The sequence below is a fragment of the Elephantulus edwardii genome, unplaced genomic scaffold (assembly GCF_000299155.1).
Source record: "Elephantulus edwardii isolate Elephantulus edwardi_28Jun2011 unplaced genomic scaffold, EleEdw1.0 scaffold00061, whole genome shotgun sequence".
Lineage (NCBI taxonomy): Eukaryota > Metazoa > Chordata > Mammalia > Macroscelidea > Macroscelididae > Elephantulus > Elephantulus edwardii.
Genome location: NW_006399811.1, coordinates 4,122,884 through 4,137,141, shown reverse-complemented (window position 1 = coordinate 4,137,141; position 14,258 = coordinate 4,122,884). Strand labels below are relative to the sequence as shown.

The following is a 14,258-nucleotide window of genomic DNA, read 5'->3' as shown; positions in this document are numbered from 1 at the left end:
TGCTTTGGAACAGACATAATAAAAATAAGTTTAAATTTTGGCAATTAAACATCTAGCTAGAGATGTTAAGGATGTTAGATATATTTGTCTGGGTTTCAGTGAAAGAGTGTCCAGACTAGAGATAATTTATGTCCATTTGAACATAGGTGGTATCTAACACTGTAAGACTAGATATAAATTAGAAAGGGACACTAGAGAAAGAAGAAATATGCAAAGATTTATCCATAGGACACTAACTACTTAGGGATCAGGGTGAAATGAAAAGAAACAAAGGAGGAATTCAGATACAAAGGCCAGAAAGCAGAAGGATAATATAATGTGTGTCTTGTCCTAGAAACCAAGTTAAGAATGTATTTCAATGCTGCAGGATGAGAACTGATCTTTAGATTTGACAATAGGTAAATACTGGACTTGTTAATAAGAGCGGTTTTAGTGGAGTTGTGGGGACTATACAATGATTGGAGGAGAGCAACAGCAAATGAATGGAGAGGACTTGGATTCAGTATACACAAGGAAATTCTTTCAAGGTGTTTTGCTTCAAAATGGGAGAGAAATGAGATAGTAGGATCAAAGAATCAAGAGAACATTTTTCCTCCCCCTCCTTTTAAAATAATAACATTAAACAAGTTGTTATTGTTATGTACTGTCACATTGGAGCTGACCCTCTGGCAAGTCGTCAGAGGCAGTTAAACCCATGGGAGGTGATTGCCTATCTGTCTCCTGTGAGGCAGCTGGTGGATTTGAACAGCATGCCTTTGGTATTGTAGTACAGTTTCTTACCTCTAGGCTACCAGAACATAGTACATGCTAATAGAGATGATCTAGTACAAAAGATAAAGTTATGAGAAAAGGGAGAAATTGATAATAATGATGTACAATTTAGTAAAGAGAAGATTGAAACCTGCTTATCACAGAGTCGATTTATACTCGTGGCAATGCCCTATGTGCTAGAACAAAATAGAACTGTGCTCATGGGGTTTTCAATGGTTGTTCTTTTTTTTTTTTTAAGAAAAATCACCAGGTTTTCTTGCAAGGGACCTGTAGGTGGACTTGAATTGATCACTTTTCAATTAGCAGCTGAACAAGCCTTAACCAAATCAAGGTCAGTTCATTCACAACAGGAGAGAAGGCAGAATATTTAAGCATAAATTCAGGGACATGGGAAGGTGTGTGGGAAGGCATGATAGCAGAAATTTGTGGGAGTTCTTTTCCGATTGATCACGTTATTTCCCTCACTGCAGTAGGAAGTTAAGCTATTAAGTGAGTTTGGTGATAGAAAGGTGGTGGTAATTACTAAGGGATGGAAAGTTTAAAACAGTGTAATCCACTGTCAATAGATTCCAACACATAGGACCTGTCGATAGAAGGAGACTGCCACGTCTTTCTCCTGCAGAGCAGTTCATGGATTGGAACCACCAACCTTTCAGTTAGATTAACATTTACTTAAAGCATCAGCCTTCAGCTCGCAGCAACCTTTCAATCATGCGCTTACCCACTGCACATGAGAACTCCTTCATGTTTAGTAAAGTGGTAGAGAAAATGAATGAGTGTGTGACTGTTGAGTATGTCGGTGTGGCTCATTTGAGATTAGTGCTCATGGCCTTAACTTGAACCTCAACAGGACAAGATGTGAGCCCTACAGAGAGGCAGAGTCCTCAGGGCAAAGGCACATACAGATGGAAAAGAAAGCAAACAGAAATCTCAGAGATGCTGTAGATGTGGTGGGTGTTACAGATGATGGAGCTTGAAAATGAAGACTCAAGGGAAGGGTGTCAGGGTGCAAAACTAGTGAGAGAGACACAGGGCCACCATCTCCTTTGTTACTCAGTTCCTTTTCACTCTTTTCCTATTTCCAGTTTTCTTCTCATCTTTGCCTCTCTCCTTCTCTCTCTCTCTCTCTCTCTCTCTCTCTCTCTCTCCATTTGTTTCGCTTACTATAATGTTTCCTGTCCTATTGTTGATTAATATTCATTTTCCTTCTCAGGCACCAGCAGCCAGGAAATTAAAAGACATATCCTGATGGGGAAGTCTGTGATTAGAGACCTCTCTAAAGTACTGAAATGCAACAATGTCAGTCTGGAGACTAAGGTGCACCTGATTCAGGCCATGGTCTTTGCAATCATTTGCTATGCATCAGAAAGCTGGACAATGACTAGGGATGATAGAAGGAGAATTGATGTCTTTGAGCTGTGGTGCCAGAGAAGAGTATTGAATGTACTATGGACTGCTAGGAAAATGAACAAATTTGTCCTGGAGAGGGTGAAGCCATGCTGCTTCTCTGAGGCAAGGATTCTGAAGCTTCGTTTGACATACTTTGGAGATGTTGCAAGGAGACTCCAGTCCTTGGAGAGGGACTTCATGCTTGGGAGGGTGGAGTGACAGCACCAGAGAGGAAGACCCTCTATGAGGTGGATTGATTCAGTGACTGGGGTAATGAGGGTCGGTGTGTCAGAGATAGTGAGATTGGCACAGGATAGGGCAGAGTTTAGGGCTGTTGTACATAGGGTCGCTATGAGTCGCAGGCAAGTCAATGGCACATAAAAACAGCAACAACAGAATCTTCCAGCTTACCATTTGAACTTTCTTCAGATATGGGCTATTTCTTTGCTCCTCTCTGGTTGTGCCCGTTTTTCTCCTCCCCACTCCTTTAGAAATGATCAATGTGGTTTGCTTTAAAGATGCTTTGAAACAACTCCAGGGGACATCCTGCTGGGTGAGATGTGCTTAGCAGGCTCACCTCTTTGGGACATAAGAGTGTCCCTTTCCTCACCTGGACTTTGACTGGCTCCATCCAGTGCTCCAGAGTGTCGACAGTGATGTTCTCAGGCAGCAGGACAGGATCACTAGGCAGGACTACACACAGCGGGGAGCATACAGCACCTGAGGGAACACAATTCCATGGTGGGGACTTGAGTATATCAGTCTTTGTTTTTTCTATCCTAGAATCATTAACTTCGAATTTTCAAAAGGCAATTGCTGTCTGCATAACAGGCCCCCACACTATGATGATGTTGATGATTAGCACGACTGATATTCATCTCTGTGTACTTATAGAAATATTTCCACTGTGCTGAACTCTGTCCCCTTGTGCCTGTGTCCCCTACTCTGCCTGGTTCAGCTACAGATGCTCCTTTAGGATCCCTAGATCCCTCAATGATCCAGTAACTAAAAGATTAACTCCTGATCTAGAAGACCTTCCTCATGTTGGTGAGCCAAAGTCTATCCTGATTGATTGATGCCTATTAAATACAATTAATATGCATCATGCTTGGAAGGGTGGAAGGACAGTGCAGAAGAGGAAGACCCTAGGTGAGAAGGATTGATACAGTAACTGGGACAATGAGGGTAGGTGTGAGATTGGCTCAGGACAGGGCAGGCTTTAAAGCTGTTGTACAAAGGGTCACTATGAGTCGCAGGTGACTCTACAGCAGTAAATGACAACAATTGCTTATATGACCCACACATTTATAGTTCTAACAAATAATATCTAAAATGTTATTAGCTGGGGTGGGGAGGAGAAGAAGTCCAGAAATTATAATGGCACATTTATAAAAGTGTTTACACATTGAAGATCATTTTGTTGGTAGCTAAGGAAACTATGGGTTTAAAAGAAGTAATATGACAAAAAGCAGAGACTTTGGTCATGTGTTGGCTTCTCAAGGGAAAGCATTGTGCTATTTTCTTCCAAGTAGGGCCCAAGGAACTTCTGAAATCCTATTCCAAGGAAGCAAATCTCAAGGTTTCTACTTCCTATAGACTTAGTGATCACCACATATCCTTTCAGCTCTCACTGTCTATGGTTTTATTTTTCTGCACCATTAACAATAATCAAAAGAGCTACTCCATTCTTCAAGACTCTAGATATATGAGTGTATGGTATTTCAGTGCAGAAATTAAAGGCCTGGAAGATGAGACTTCAGGAGACACCACTCAAGAGGCAAAATCTGAGCACTGAGCACTCCATGTCTGACCACGAGATGTCCCCATGCAAAGAGTAACTTTGAATAACTTGAAGAGGATAAGAGCCACTCTGAAAATTAATGAGGGCACTGTTTAATTCAAATTTTACTCACAGGCTATTCCTAGGCTAGAATTTCTTAGAATGATCACTCCTTGCCTGTGTAGTTCAGAAGTGATAGACAAAATCATTTAATTTCCCACAAACTCTTTTTTCCCTGGATGCTCAGGCCCAGAAAAGTCGAGTCAACATAACTCTAAATAAGATCTGGCTAGAAGGACCCTTAATTGCAATTACTTGAGTCCTGAGTTGGCCACAAGCTCTGGAGCATAGACTCGTGCAGAAAGAATGACTGAAGAGCAAGGCACACACACACACACACAATATCAAACTGTCCCTTCCAGGAATACTTCCCTCCAGTAACAAGCACAGAGACCATGCAGGAGCCCAGCATATTCATGATGTATCTACACATCCTCACCTTTCTTCTTGGATCTACAGATCCGGGGCGGGGGGTGGGGGGCGATCTATCCTTTCTCGATTCCACAGCAGAGCTGCAGAACCATTGCCACAAAGTCAATTTCGACTCATAGTGACCCTATAGGACAGAGTAAAACTGTCTCACAGGGTTTCCAAAGCTTTAAATCTTTACAGAAACCGACGGCTCATCTTCTTTCCTTTGGGTAACAGCCAAGTGGTTAATTACTGTATCATTCGAGCTTCCTTTCTAGTGTGACCAAAAATGATGCAATGGCTCAGCAGCCAGACTGGCTTTAATACGCTCAAGGAAGATTAATGCGTTGCCGCAAATGACGGCAAATGTGTTTCTAAGCACAGTTGTAGATTTTAAAAGTGTGAGGCAACATGTTAACAACGACACATTTTTTTTTTTTAATTGTAACTTTCATATTATATTGAGGCAGATAACACTCAACTTGCATTTCCTTGGGAGAAGAGTAGATCTGATTCAAACTGCACCGAGGCCTAATAGAAGGGTATAATAGAAGCAGAATTCAATTTCCCAGTCAGTCTTACCAATTCCATAGCCCTGGTCACACTTGTACTCGATGGAATTCAGTTCTGAGGGAGGTGGTTGACATTCTCCTTGCAAGTTCTCACACAATTTAAACTCCCTGGTCCACAGTCCTTCCTTAGTACAGTGGATGGGAGCCTAGAACATCAAAGGAAAGAAGTGTTTCCATTATTACCTTGTTAATACTTTGAGTATGTTTTTGGGAGAAGCCAGTCCTTGGAAAAAGACATTATGCTGTGAATTATAGTGTGTCAGAGAAATATTAAAAGATCCTCAACAAGATGGATGGACACACAGACTGTAACAATCAGAAATTGTGAGACTGGATCAGGATAGGAGAAGGTTCCAATCTGTTGTTCATAGCTGAGTCATAATTGACTTGACGGCATCTAACAACAGCAACAATTTCATTGACAGTGGAGAAAAATAATCCAGTCAGGGGATAGTGTTCTTCAAATTCCAAAACTGACAACAAAAGGCACTATCTAAACAATAGAACATACCACAATAGTCAAGATAGTTCCTTGTCATTTTGTTGTGAGAGTAATGAAAAATTCCATGACAATAATATGTTGTCCTTATTTTAGAAAGATATGATAACATATCAACTCTAGACCTTGTATTTTGAGATATTTTGGGAATCTTCCCCAGATGCTGGGGTTCTGCATTGATCCATTTGTGCTATGACATAAAAGCTGCTTGTGGCAAATGTTGGAATTTTTTCAAGATGGGTTTCACCTAGTGCAACAATGAATGATTTTTTTTTTTTTTTAAAAAAGCAAACTGTGCGGGGGAAGGGAGGGAGAAGGGGTAAAATGTGCATCAATGAGTGAATGAAAATCTAACTTCTCTATAAATGTTTATTATAATCACAATTAAAATAACATTTTCTTTTCAAAAAAACCCTAATTTTCCTGTGTTTTTTGTCTTTCTAAGTAAATGGACATCACTAGGGGCATAGCTGCCTTTGATGTCATCTACTCTTCTATTCTCTTTCTTGAGATACATGTTGGCTGAAGTGACTGTGAATTTATACCATCAATATTAAAAATGAATTCTATACTTAGAACATAAAGGATAGCACTTAATTCACCAAACTGAAGAAAGCAACACTTTAGAATTATACATCATCTTTCCTTTATAAGCTGGTTCCTTAGTTCCTTAACCCATTAGTGCAATCAGATGTGTCCGGCTTCTCTCAGAGCTCCTTTCTTCTGTTCTTTTCGCATCTGTCCTGCGGTGCACATCTTAGGATACTGGACACTGAGATGAAGGCATGGGACAGGAGAACACTCAGGACCATTGATCTTTGTGGAAGTCAGCTTCATTTCCTGCCTCATAGCTATGTGCAGCGTTTGAAAGGATTCTAAAATAAAATTTATTTTAGTCATACAACCACGATAAGGTTGTGGTTTTCATTTGAGACCTCTAGAGCCGAAATCCTAGGGGGAACAATAGGCAGAACTTGAAGCTTTTCTGAGAAATTTGTGTTTCTATTCAGGACTTTGTTCAACTAAAAAAATATAATACCAGCAGTCCTAGCCAAGTTCAACCAATGACCGCACAGAGGAGGAGGTCACTTTGCCATATCAAAATCCCGGAATTTTTTGGAATGTGCTCATCTATCCAGTCAAAAGTTTTTTATCTCATAGGCAGGTATAAACTTTGGAGAGAACATTCCCTATCAAATGATATAAACATTCTGGTTAGAAACCCAACATGGTAAGGCCCAGCCTGTTGAGATTCTTTCATAGTATTTCTATTAACCATTCTCAGACTTGACGTTGATAGTAGACCATACTCCAAAATAAATTTCAAAATACGATCCTTACCTTTTCATGTTCCTGGTTACACTTGAGCACACACTCGCTGTCCAGCTCAAAGCCTTTGGTGCATTCATACATGCCTTCAAAGATAGGAGGAGGGGGCTCACACACCACTGGAATGCAGGCACCTCGTTCCCACATCCCACTCTCCAGGCACTGTATCTTCAGGAACTTGCTGAGAAGACATAAAGAAAAAAGTCCATCACCATAAAGACAAGTCCATCACATTTCGTCAGGCTCAGGGGAGAAGACTATCTCCTGAACAACAGTGAAGGGCAGATAGTTCATACAAGCCAAATGCTCTTCTTCTTAGTCTAATTTCTAATTCAAGGAATCATTAATGTTCTTTTAATATATAAGTAGCAGTTGAAACCTGAGTCACAACTGACCCTCCAGCAGGTTTTCAGAGGCTATAAATTTAAGACAAGGAGCAACTGATGGATTCAAATAACCTGCCTTTGGACTGGCAGTGAAACTCCCTACCCTCTAGGCTACCAGAGCTCAGTTGTAAAAAGTGCCCTGGAAGCAAAAGAATTGTGACCTTGGCCACTTGAAGGATTGACCTGATAAACTTACTGACAGTTCCATAGGAGAAAGACTTGGTGAAACTACTCCTGTAAAGATTATAGCTTAGGAAACCTTAAGAAATAGTTCTACATAGTCACATGGTGTCCCTATAAGTAAAAACCACTCAGTGGCATATAACAATAATAAATAGTTGTTGTTAGTGATATTTTTGAGATGTCATTTCAAAAGAGTCGCATAAGTATTACATTGGTGGAAGTATTGATTGTTTAGAGTTGAATTTTCCTAGAGATTTTTTATATGTTTTTATTGGTTTTGGTTTATTAAATACTAGTTTATTTACAAAATTTGAATACACTGCTTTCGAGAATAGAGTCTTCCAATTCCTCTTACCCCACCACCCATCAAATTGTACACCCCTATAATTAATCCTCCCTCTCCCTGCACATCCTCATCCCTCTGCTTCTATCTTCTCCCACCTCCCTTGGATCCTCATACTCATTCTACAATAATGAGATTTTTTTTTAAAAATTTCAATTTTAATTGTGTTTTTAACAAAATTTTACAGAAAAGTTAGATTTTTATTTATTCATTCATTGTTGTACATTTTATTCCCTCTCCCTCCCTTCCCCTAATTCACTTTTTCTTTTTATATTCATTCATTGTTGCTCAATTACCCCACCTCCTGCCAGTCCTCTTGAAATGTTTTCCTGGAGAGTTTCATCTTGGCAGTCTCACACCTAAGTATACCGGGAAATGCTGAGTATTATTGCAGTGGAAAAGGATTTTATACACCAGGATACTACCCAGAAATGATCAAAGCATACTGCAATGTAATTGTTACTATGTGCCATCAAGTTGACTATGGCTCATAGCGAGTCTATGTGATCTGAACCCTGCTCTATCCTGAGCCAATCTCACTATCTCTGAAACACTTATCCTCTTTACCCCAGTTATTGTGTCAATTCATTTCATCCTGGGTCTTTATCTCCTACACTATCTCTCATTCCTTCCAAGCATGCTATCATTCTCTAAAGACTGATCTCTCCTGGTTAAATGCCCAAATTATGTGAGACATAGTCTCAAAATCCTTGCCTCCAAGGAGCAATGTGGCTTCAGCCTCTCCAGGACAGACCTGTTAGTTCTCTTGGCAGTCCATGGTATGTTCAATACTCTTCTCCACCACCATAATTAAAAGGCATAAATTCTTCTTCTGTCATCCTTGGCAATTTTCCAGCTCTCTGATGCATAGCAAGCAATTGCTAAGACCATGTCTTGAATCAGGCACATCTTAGTCTTTAGACTAACATCCTTGCTCTTCAGTACTCTGGAGAGGTCTCTGATTTTTTTGCAATTTGTCTTTTGATTTCCTGACTACTTGTGCCAAGAGTATTGATTATAGAACCAAGCAAGCTGAAATTTTTAACAATCTCAATCTCTTCTTCATGTATCATGATGCTGCCAATTGGCCCAGTGGCGAGAATCTTCTTTTTCTTGATGTTGGCTTCAATTCATATTTCAAATTACAGAACTTGACCCTCTGCAGCATGCAGGTTGTTGATGTTTCTTTCTCCAGTCTCGATGCTACATTTTTCCTTGTAAAATCCAGCCTCTCAAATGGTCTGTTCTAAAAACAGATTGAAAAGATATGGAGGCAGAAGACATCCTTGATGCACTGCTTTTCTGATTTTGACTCATGTAGTATTTCCTTGCTCTGTTCTGACTACTGCCTCCTGGTCCAAGAATAGGTTTCACATGAATAGAATCAGTGTTCTAGGATTTCCATTTTTCTACAAGTTAGCCACAAGTTGTTGTGATCCACACAGTCAAATACCTGGCAGTGTAATTAAATTACCAATATTTCTTGATTCATTGGAGAAGATGCATGCATCAATATAAATCTTCTTATAAATGTTGCTGTTGTTAGGTGATGTAGAGTCAATTCCAACTCATAATGGCTCTGTGTTCAACTGAACAAAACACTGTATAGGTCTGTATCATCCTAATCACTGTTGAGCCCATTAAAAAAAAATCTACATTTGTCTGCATACAAAATTCATATGCATTGTGTTTCATTCATGTACATTGTGTTTCACATATTCTTTCTTTAATCCTGTTTCTTACAATCATTCATATACATTGTGTTTTTCAAAATTAGTCACCAGTGATCTATGCCTACCATTTCCCCACCTTTTCAAGTCCCCATTGGATCTTTCTTAAATCCTTCACCCTCTCCCTCTGGCCACTAAACTCTGTTACCCTACTGATTCCCCTCCACCCCATCCTAATGCCCTGCCCCCATTCCTCTTTTGGACTTTGATATACATTTTATTAATTATCCTTCTATTTTTATAATAATAGTCTTATGTAGTATTTGTTCACTCAGCATAATGTATTGAGCCCATTATTTTTGTTACAGCCACATTAAGGCATCCTGCAAAGGATTTTCCTTTTTTTCAATGGCTCTTCTTCTAGCAAATATGATGTCATTCTTTACAGACAGGTGATGATATGACCAAAGCATCTGAGCTGAAGTATTAAAAGCAGAGGCTCTGATGCCACCATTCAGAAGGACAGCCTCCTTGAGGTACCACATTTGTTTGTTCATCTATACATTCAATCTTCCACTGGAAAGTGTTCATAGCTTTCATCACAGAAGACATTAATAAAATACTGCCCACCAACAATTGTCTGTCTTACTCATGTTCCTAACAGAGACTTTTAGAGATAGGTAGAAGTTAACAGAATTTGACTTCTTAATACTAAGAACTCCATTATATTTACTTTTGATATGTGAACATACTTCCTGGATCAGCATAACTATAGTTAAAAATAAACTTAAGATTCTAAAGTAAAAATAATTATTTAAGTATTGACTTAATCATGTGGTAGCCTAAAGTTGCCATTTCTAGAGTCATAACATCATTTTTTAGTTTTAATATATCTACAATCCCATGCATGCTGCATTTTTGTCTTTTTTAAAAAAATATTTTTCTTGGTTTGCTTACAAAGTTCTAATACATTGTGTTTCACACTATTCTTCATTCATGTTGTGTCTTATGATCATTCTCATACATTATGTTTTATAAAATTAATCACTATTGGACTGTGCTCATCATTACTCTGTCTTTCCAGGTCCCCACCAGATCTTCCCATTTCCTTCACCCTTCCTTCTATCCAACAAATTGTGCAACACTATGGTTTCACCCATATCCATCCTCACCCCTGTGCTCCCACCCTTTGCCCTCATGGGTCCCAATATATGTTTTACTAGTTACCCATCTATTTTTACAACAATGGCTTTATGTAGTATTTGTCCTTGTAAGATTACCTTAGTTCACTGAGCATAAAGCTCTCCAGTCTCTCCCAAGTTATGTAGTGGTTTTCAAAATCATTGCTTTGAAAGCTGCATAGTATTCCATTGTGTGAATGTACCATAAGTTCTCAATCCATTTGGTTGTGGTTAGACATTTAGGCTATTTCCACATTTTTATGGATTGAGGCTCAACGTCAGGAAAGCAAAGATTCTCACCACTGGGCCAATTGGCAGTATCAGTATGGATGGTGAAGAGATTGAGATAGTTAACAGTTTTAGTTTGCTTGGTTTTACAGTCAACACTCTTGGTAGGAGCAGCCAGGAAATCAAGAGATGAAGTGCATTGCGAAAGTCAGCTGTGAGGGACCTCTCAAGAGTACTGAAGAGCAACAACATCAGTTGGAGACTAAGGCACACCTGATCAAGGCTATAGTCTTCGCAATTACATCATCAGAGAGTTGGACATTGAAAAGGGATGATACAGGCCATCATCTTTGCAATCACTTGTTATGTATCAGAGAGTTGGACAATGACTAGGAAGGATAGAAGGAGAATTGATGCCTTTGAGCTGTGGTGCTGAAGACAAGTGTTGAATATATCACGGACTGCTGGGAGAACAAACATGTTTGTCCTGGAGAGGGTGAAGTCAGAAGGCTCCTTGGAGTCAAGGATTCTGAAGCTTTGTCTGACATACTTTGGGCATGTTGCAAGGAGGGACTGGTCCTTGGAGAGGGACATCATGTTTGGGAGGGTGGAGGGATGGCACAGGAGAGGAAGACCCTCGATGAGATGGATCAATTCTGTGAGTGGAGTGGTGGGAATGAGTGCATTTGAGACAGCTAGGTTGGCACAGGATAGAACAGCGTTTAGGGCTCTTGTACGTAGGGTCGCTATGAGTCGCAAGCGACTCAATGGCACATAACAATGACAACCATATGTTTTTATTTTAATGTTTGGTTTACTTTTTAGATTTTCTTTTTCTTATTGTGTACCATCAAGTAGGATCCAACTGGCACAGGAGGAGATTGCTCTGACTGACTCAGAAGGATACCGCTCCCTCCTCCAGCAGAGCATCTGGTGGATCCGAACCACATGCCTTTGAGATTGCAGCGCCACTTCTTGCCATTAGGCCACCAGAGCTCCTATTTTTTAAAATTTATTCATTGTAACACATTTTCTCCCCCATTCCCTCCCCTTTTGCTCGTCCCCCACCTGCAATACCCCCTTTCTTTTAGATTGTCCTCGTACATACAACGCATAATCTCATATTCTTTTTAAAAAATATTATTTGAATGGCATTCTGTGATGCCTGAAAGTACTAGTCTCTCTTGATTCTTTTTATTATCATTGTAAATGTGCTGGTAATATAACTTTGGTAATTCCATATTTTCATGTGGACTGTACTCTGTTAAGAGGTTTCTTTTCCACAGGAGAAACATCTGGTGGTCTTTATTTGTAAAGAATAAATCTCTATGGAAAAGTTCTACTCTCAGCACCACATACATGGTTGCTCCGAATTAGAACTGACTCAATGGCATCCAACACCAACAACAGTGCAATGAGACCAGTTATACCTGCATTTTAATTTCAGTATCTCCTCTGTGCTTCCCTAGTTTGCTACTCTATTAATGTAACAGTTATTACATTGTTTTATAGCTCTTCATATTATTTAATAAATGGAATAAAATATTATAGGAGTTCTGCAATGGAATAATACTATTAGCCTCATTTTATAGATAAAGAAACATAATCAGAAATTTTAATTTCTGCAAGCTTTTACAGCAAAGAATTATAAATTATTACAATAATATTTTTTATTGTTTAACAATATCTACTTAGAAATGTGAGGGAATATTTTTATTACAAAGTTATTTAAGTCTGTTCTGTGAATTGTCTGTCTGTACCACGCATCACCCCCTGACTTGAGACCCTCAGCACACAAACTATGTAAGTTAGCGGCACTGATGTCTTTACACCCCAGAGACAAAGGGAGACATTAAGCTTCAGGAGAGAAAGCACAGGTGAGAAACTGCCACCCTGAGTCTTTGGGGAGATGGGACAGAAACTTCCCTGGGGATAGATCCTTCCACTTGGGTTTGGTGGTGGGCTGGGGCCATCCCAGGGACCAAACAGGACAACAGAGTTTGGGACACAGAGCCACAAGCAGAGGAAACACTTCTTCAGCTTTCTTAATTGGCACACTGAGCTGCAAAAAAAGACAGAGGACTTGGAACTCTCCTAGACAGAAACTACTTGGGTGTGGAGCACTTGGTCTCATGCCACTCCATAGACAAAGGAGGACAACAGGATTTGGGATAGGAGACCAAGTTAAGGTGAGATTCCGGGAAGATGCTTTGGCAGATGGAACCAAAGACCTGCCATACAATTTGCCACTCCAGTAGCCTGTAATCTGACTTGTTAGACTTAAGTTCCTCTGCCCTTGCAGCTATGAAGACCAAGGCCTTAAGTATAAGTAACACCTGCACATAAAGAAAACAAACATTCTCACAATGGAGTGCATAAGTAACATCATAATAAACAGAAAATATTTAAGTTGTCCAGTATTATTCCATTTTATCTGGACCCATAATGGAATGCCATGGTATCAACAGCCAAGAAATCCAACAGTCCATCACATGGAACAAATCTTCTGCCAAAGACCTTTTCAAGATATTATAAAGCAAAGATATAGCCTTGAAGACGAAGGTCTGCTTGACCCAAGTCAAACTATTTCTAATTGCCTCATATGCATACAAAATGTGATAATAACCAAGGAAAATGAAGGAAGAATTGATACTTTTGAATTATTGTGTTGGTGAAGAATATGCAGTATGCTTAGGACTGCCAGGAGAAGGAACAGTTCTGGCTGGGAAAAAGTAGAGCCAGAATGCATTGTATGGTGAGGAATTCTTCCCAGGTAGTTGGATATGTTTTCAGAAGGGACCATTATCTAGAGAAGACCATCATGCTTGGAAGAGTATCAAGTGGAAAAAGAAATGGAGTGGTGTAGTTCCTTAAAAAATGAGACTAAACATAGCATTGTTTGTCAGGATGACACAGGACCAACCAGTGTTCCATTCTGTTCCATCCAGGCTCCCTGTGAGACAGAAGTGACAGGAAGGCACCTAACAGTAACACAACCTGTGTACATAAACCCATTTGGGAAAAACCACGTTAGTGTTAAGGTGTTCTTAAACTCATCTTTTTTTTTTTTAGATAAAAACAGTGGGTTTAGCACAGAAGTAAGCAAACACAGCTGGGGAAAGACTGATGCCACATCACAAGAAGGTAAAAAAGGGACCAAGGAATTGGTCCAAGGGTCAATTGGACCAAGGACCAATTAGACCAAGGAGTTGGAAAGAGACAAGGACCTTCCTTCAGATCAAACTAGAGTCTGTTTCTTGAATTCAAACTTCTAGCTTTGTAAAATGTGAGAAAACAAATTTCTGTTTACTGAAGCCACCCACTTGTGCTATTTCAGGTGCAGCAGCACTAGATAACTAAGACAAAACCCACGTTTCGTCAGAGCTGCAACCTGTTTATTAACTTGCATCCCAATATATTATAAATATATTATAAACATATTATAAATATAAAATA

General features: G+C 39.5%; 1 protein-coding gene across 1 annotated transcript in view; it reads right to left on the bottom strand.

Annotated features, from left to right (window-relative positions):
• PAPPA2 (pappalysin 2) overlaps positions 1-14,258 on the bottom strand; it is a 475,277-nt gene that overhangs the window by 78,855 nt on the left and 382,164 nt on the right. The window contains exons 17-19 of the mRNA XM_006887711.1: positions 6,824-6,992; positions 4,994-5,129; positions 2,771-2,880 (exon numbers count right to left, since the gene is read on the bottom strand). Of these exons, the coding sequence (XP_006887773.1) occupies positions 2,771-2,880; positions 4,994-5,129; positions 6,824-6,992 (415 nt within the window). The remainder of the gene's footprint in view (positions 1-2,770; positions 2,881-4,993; positions 5,130-6,823; positions 6,993-14,258) is intronic.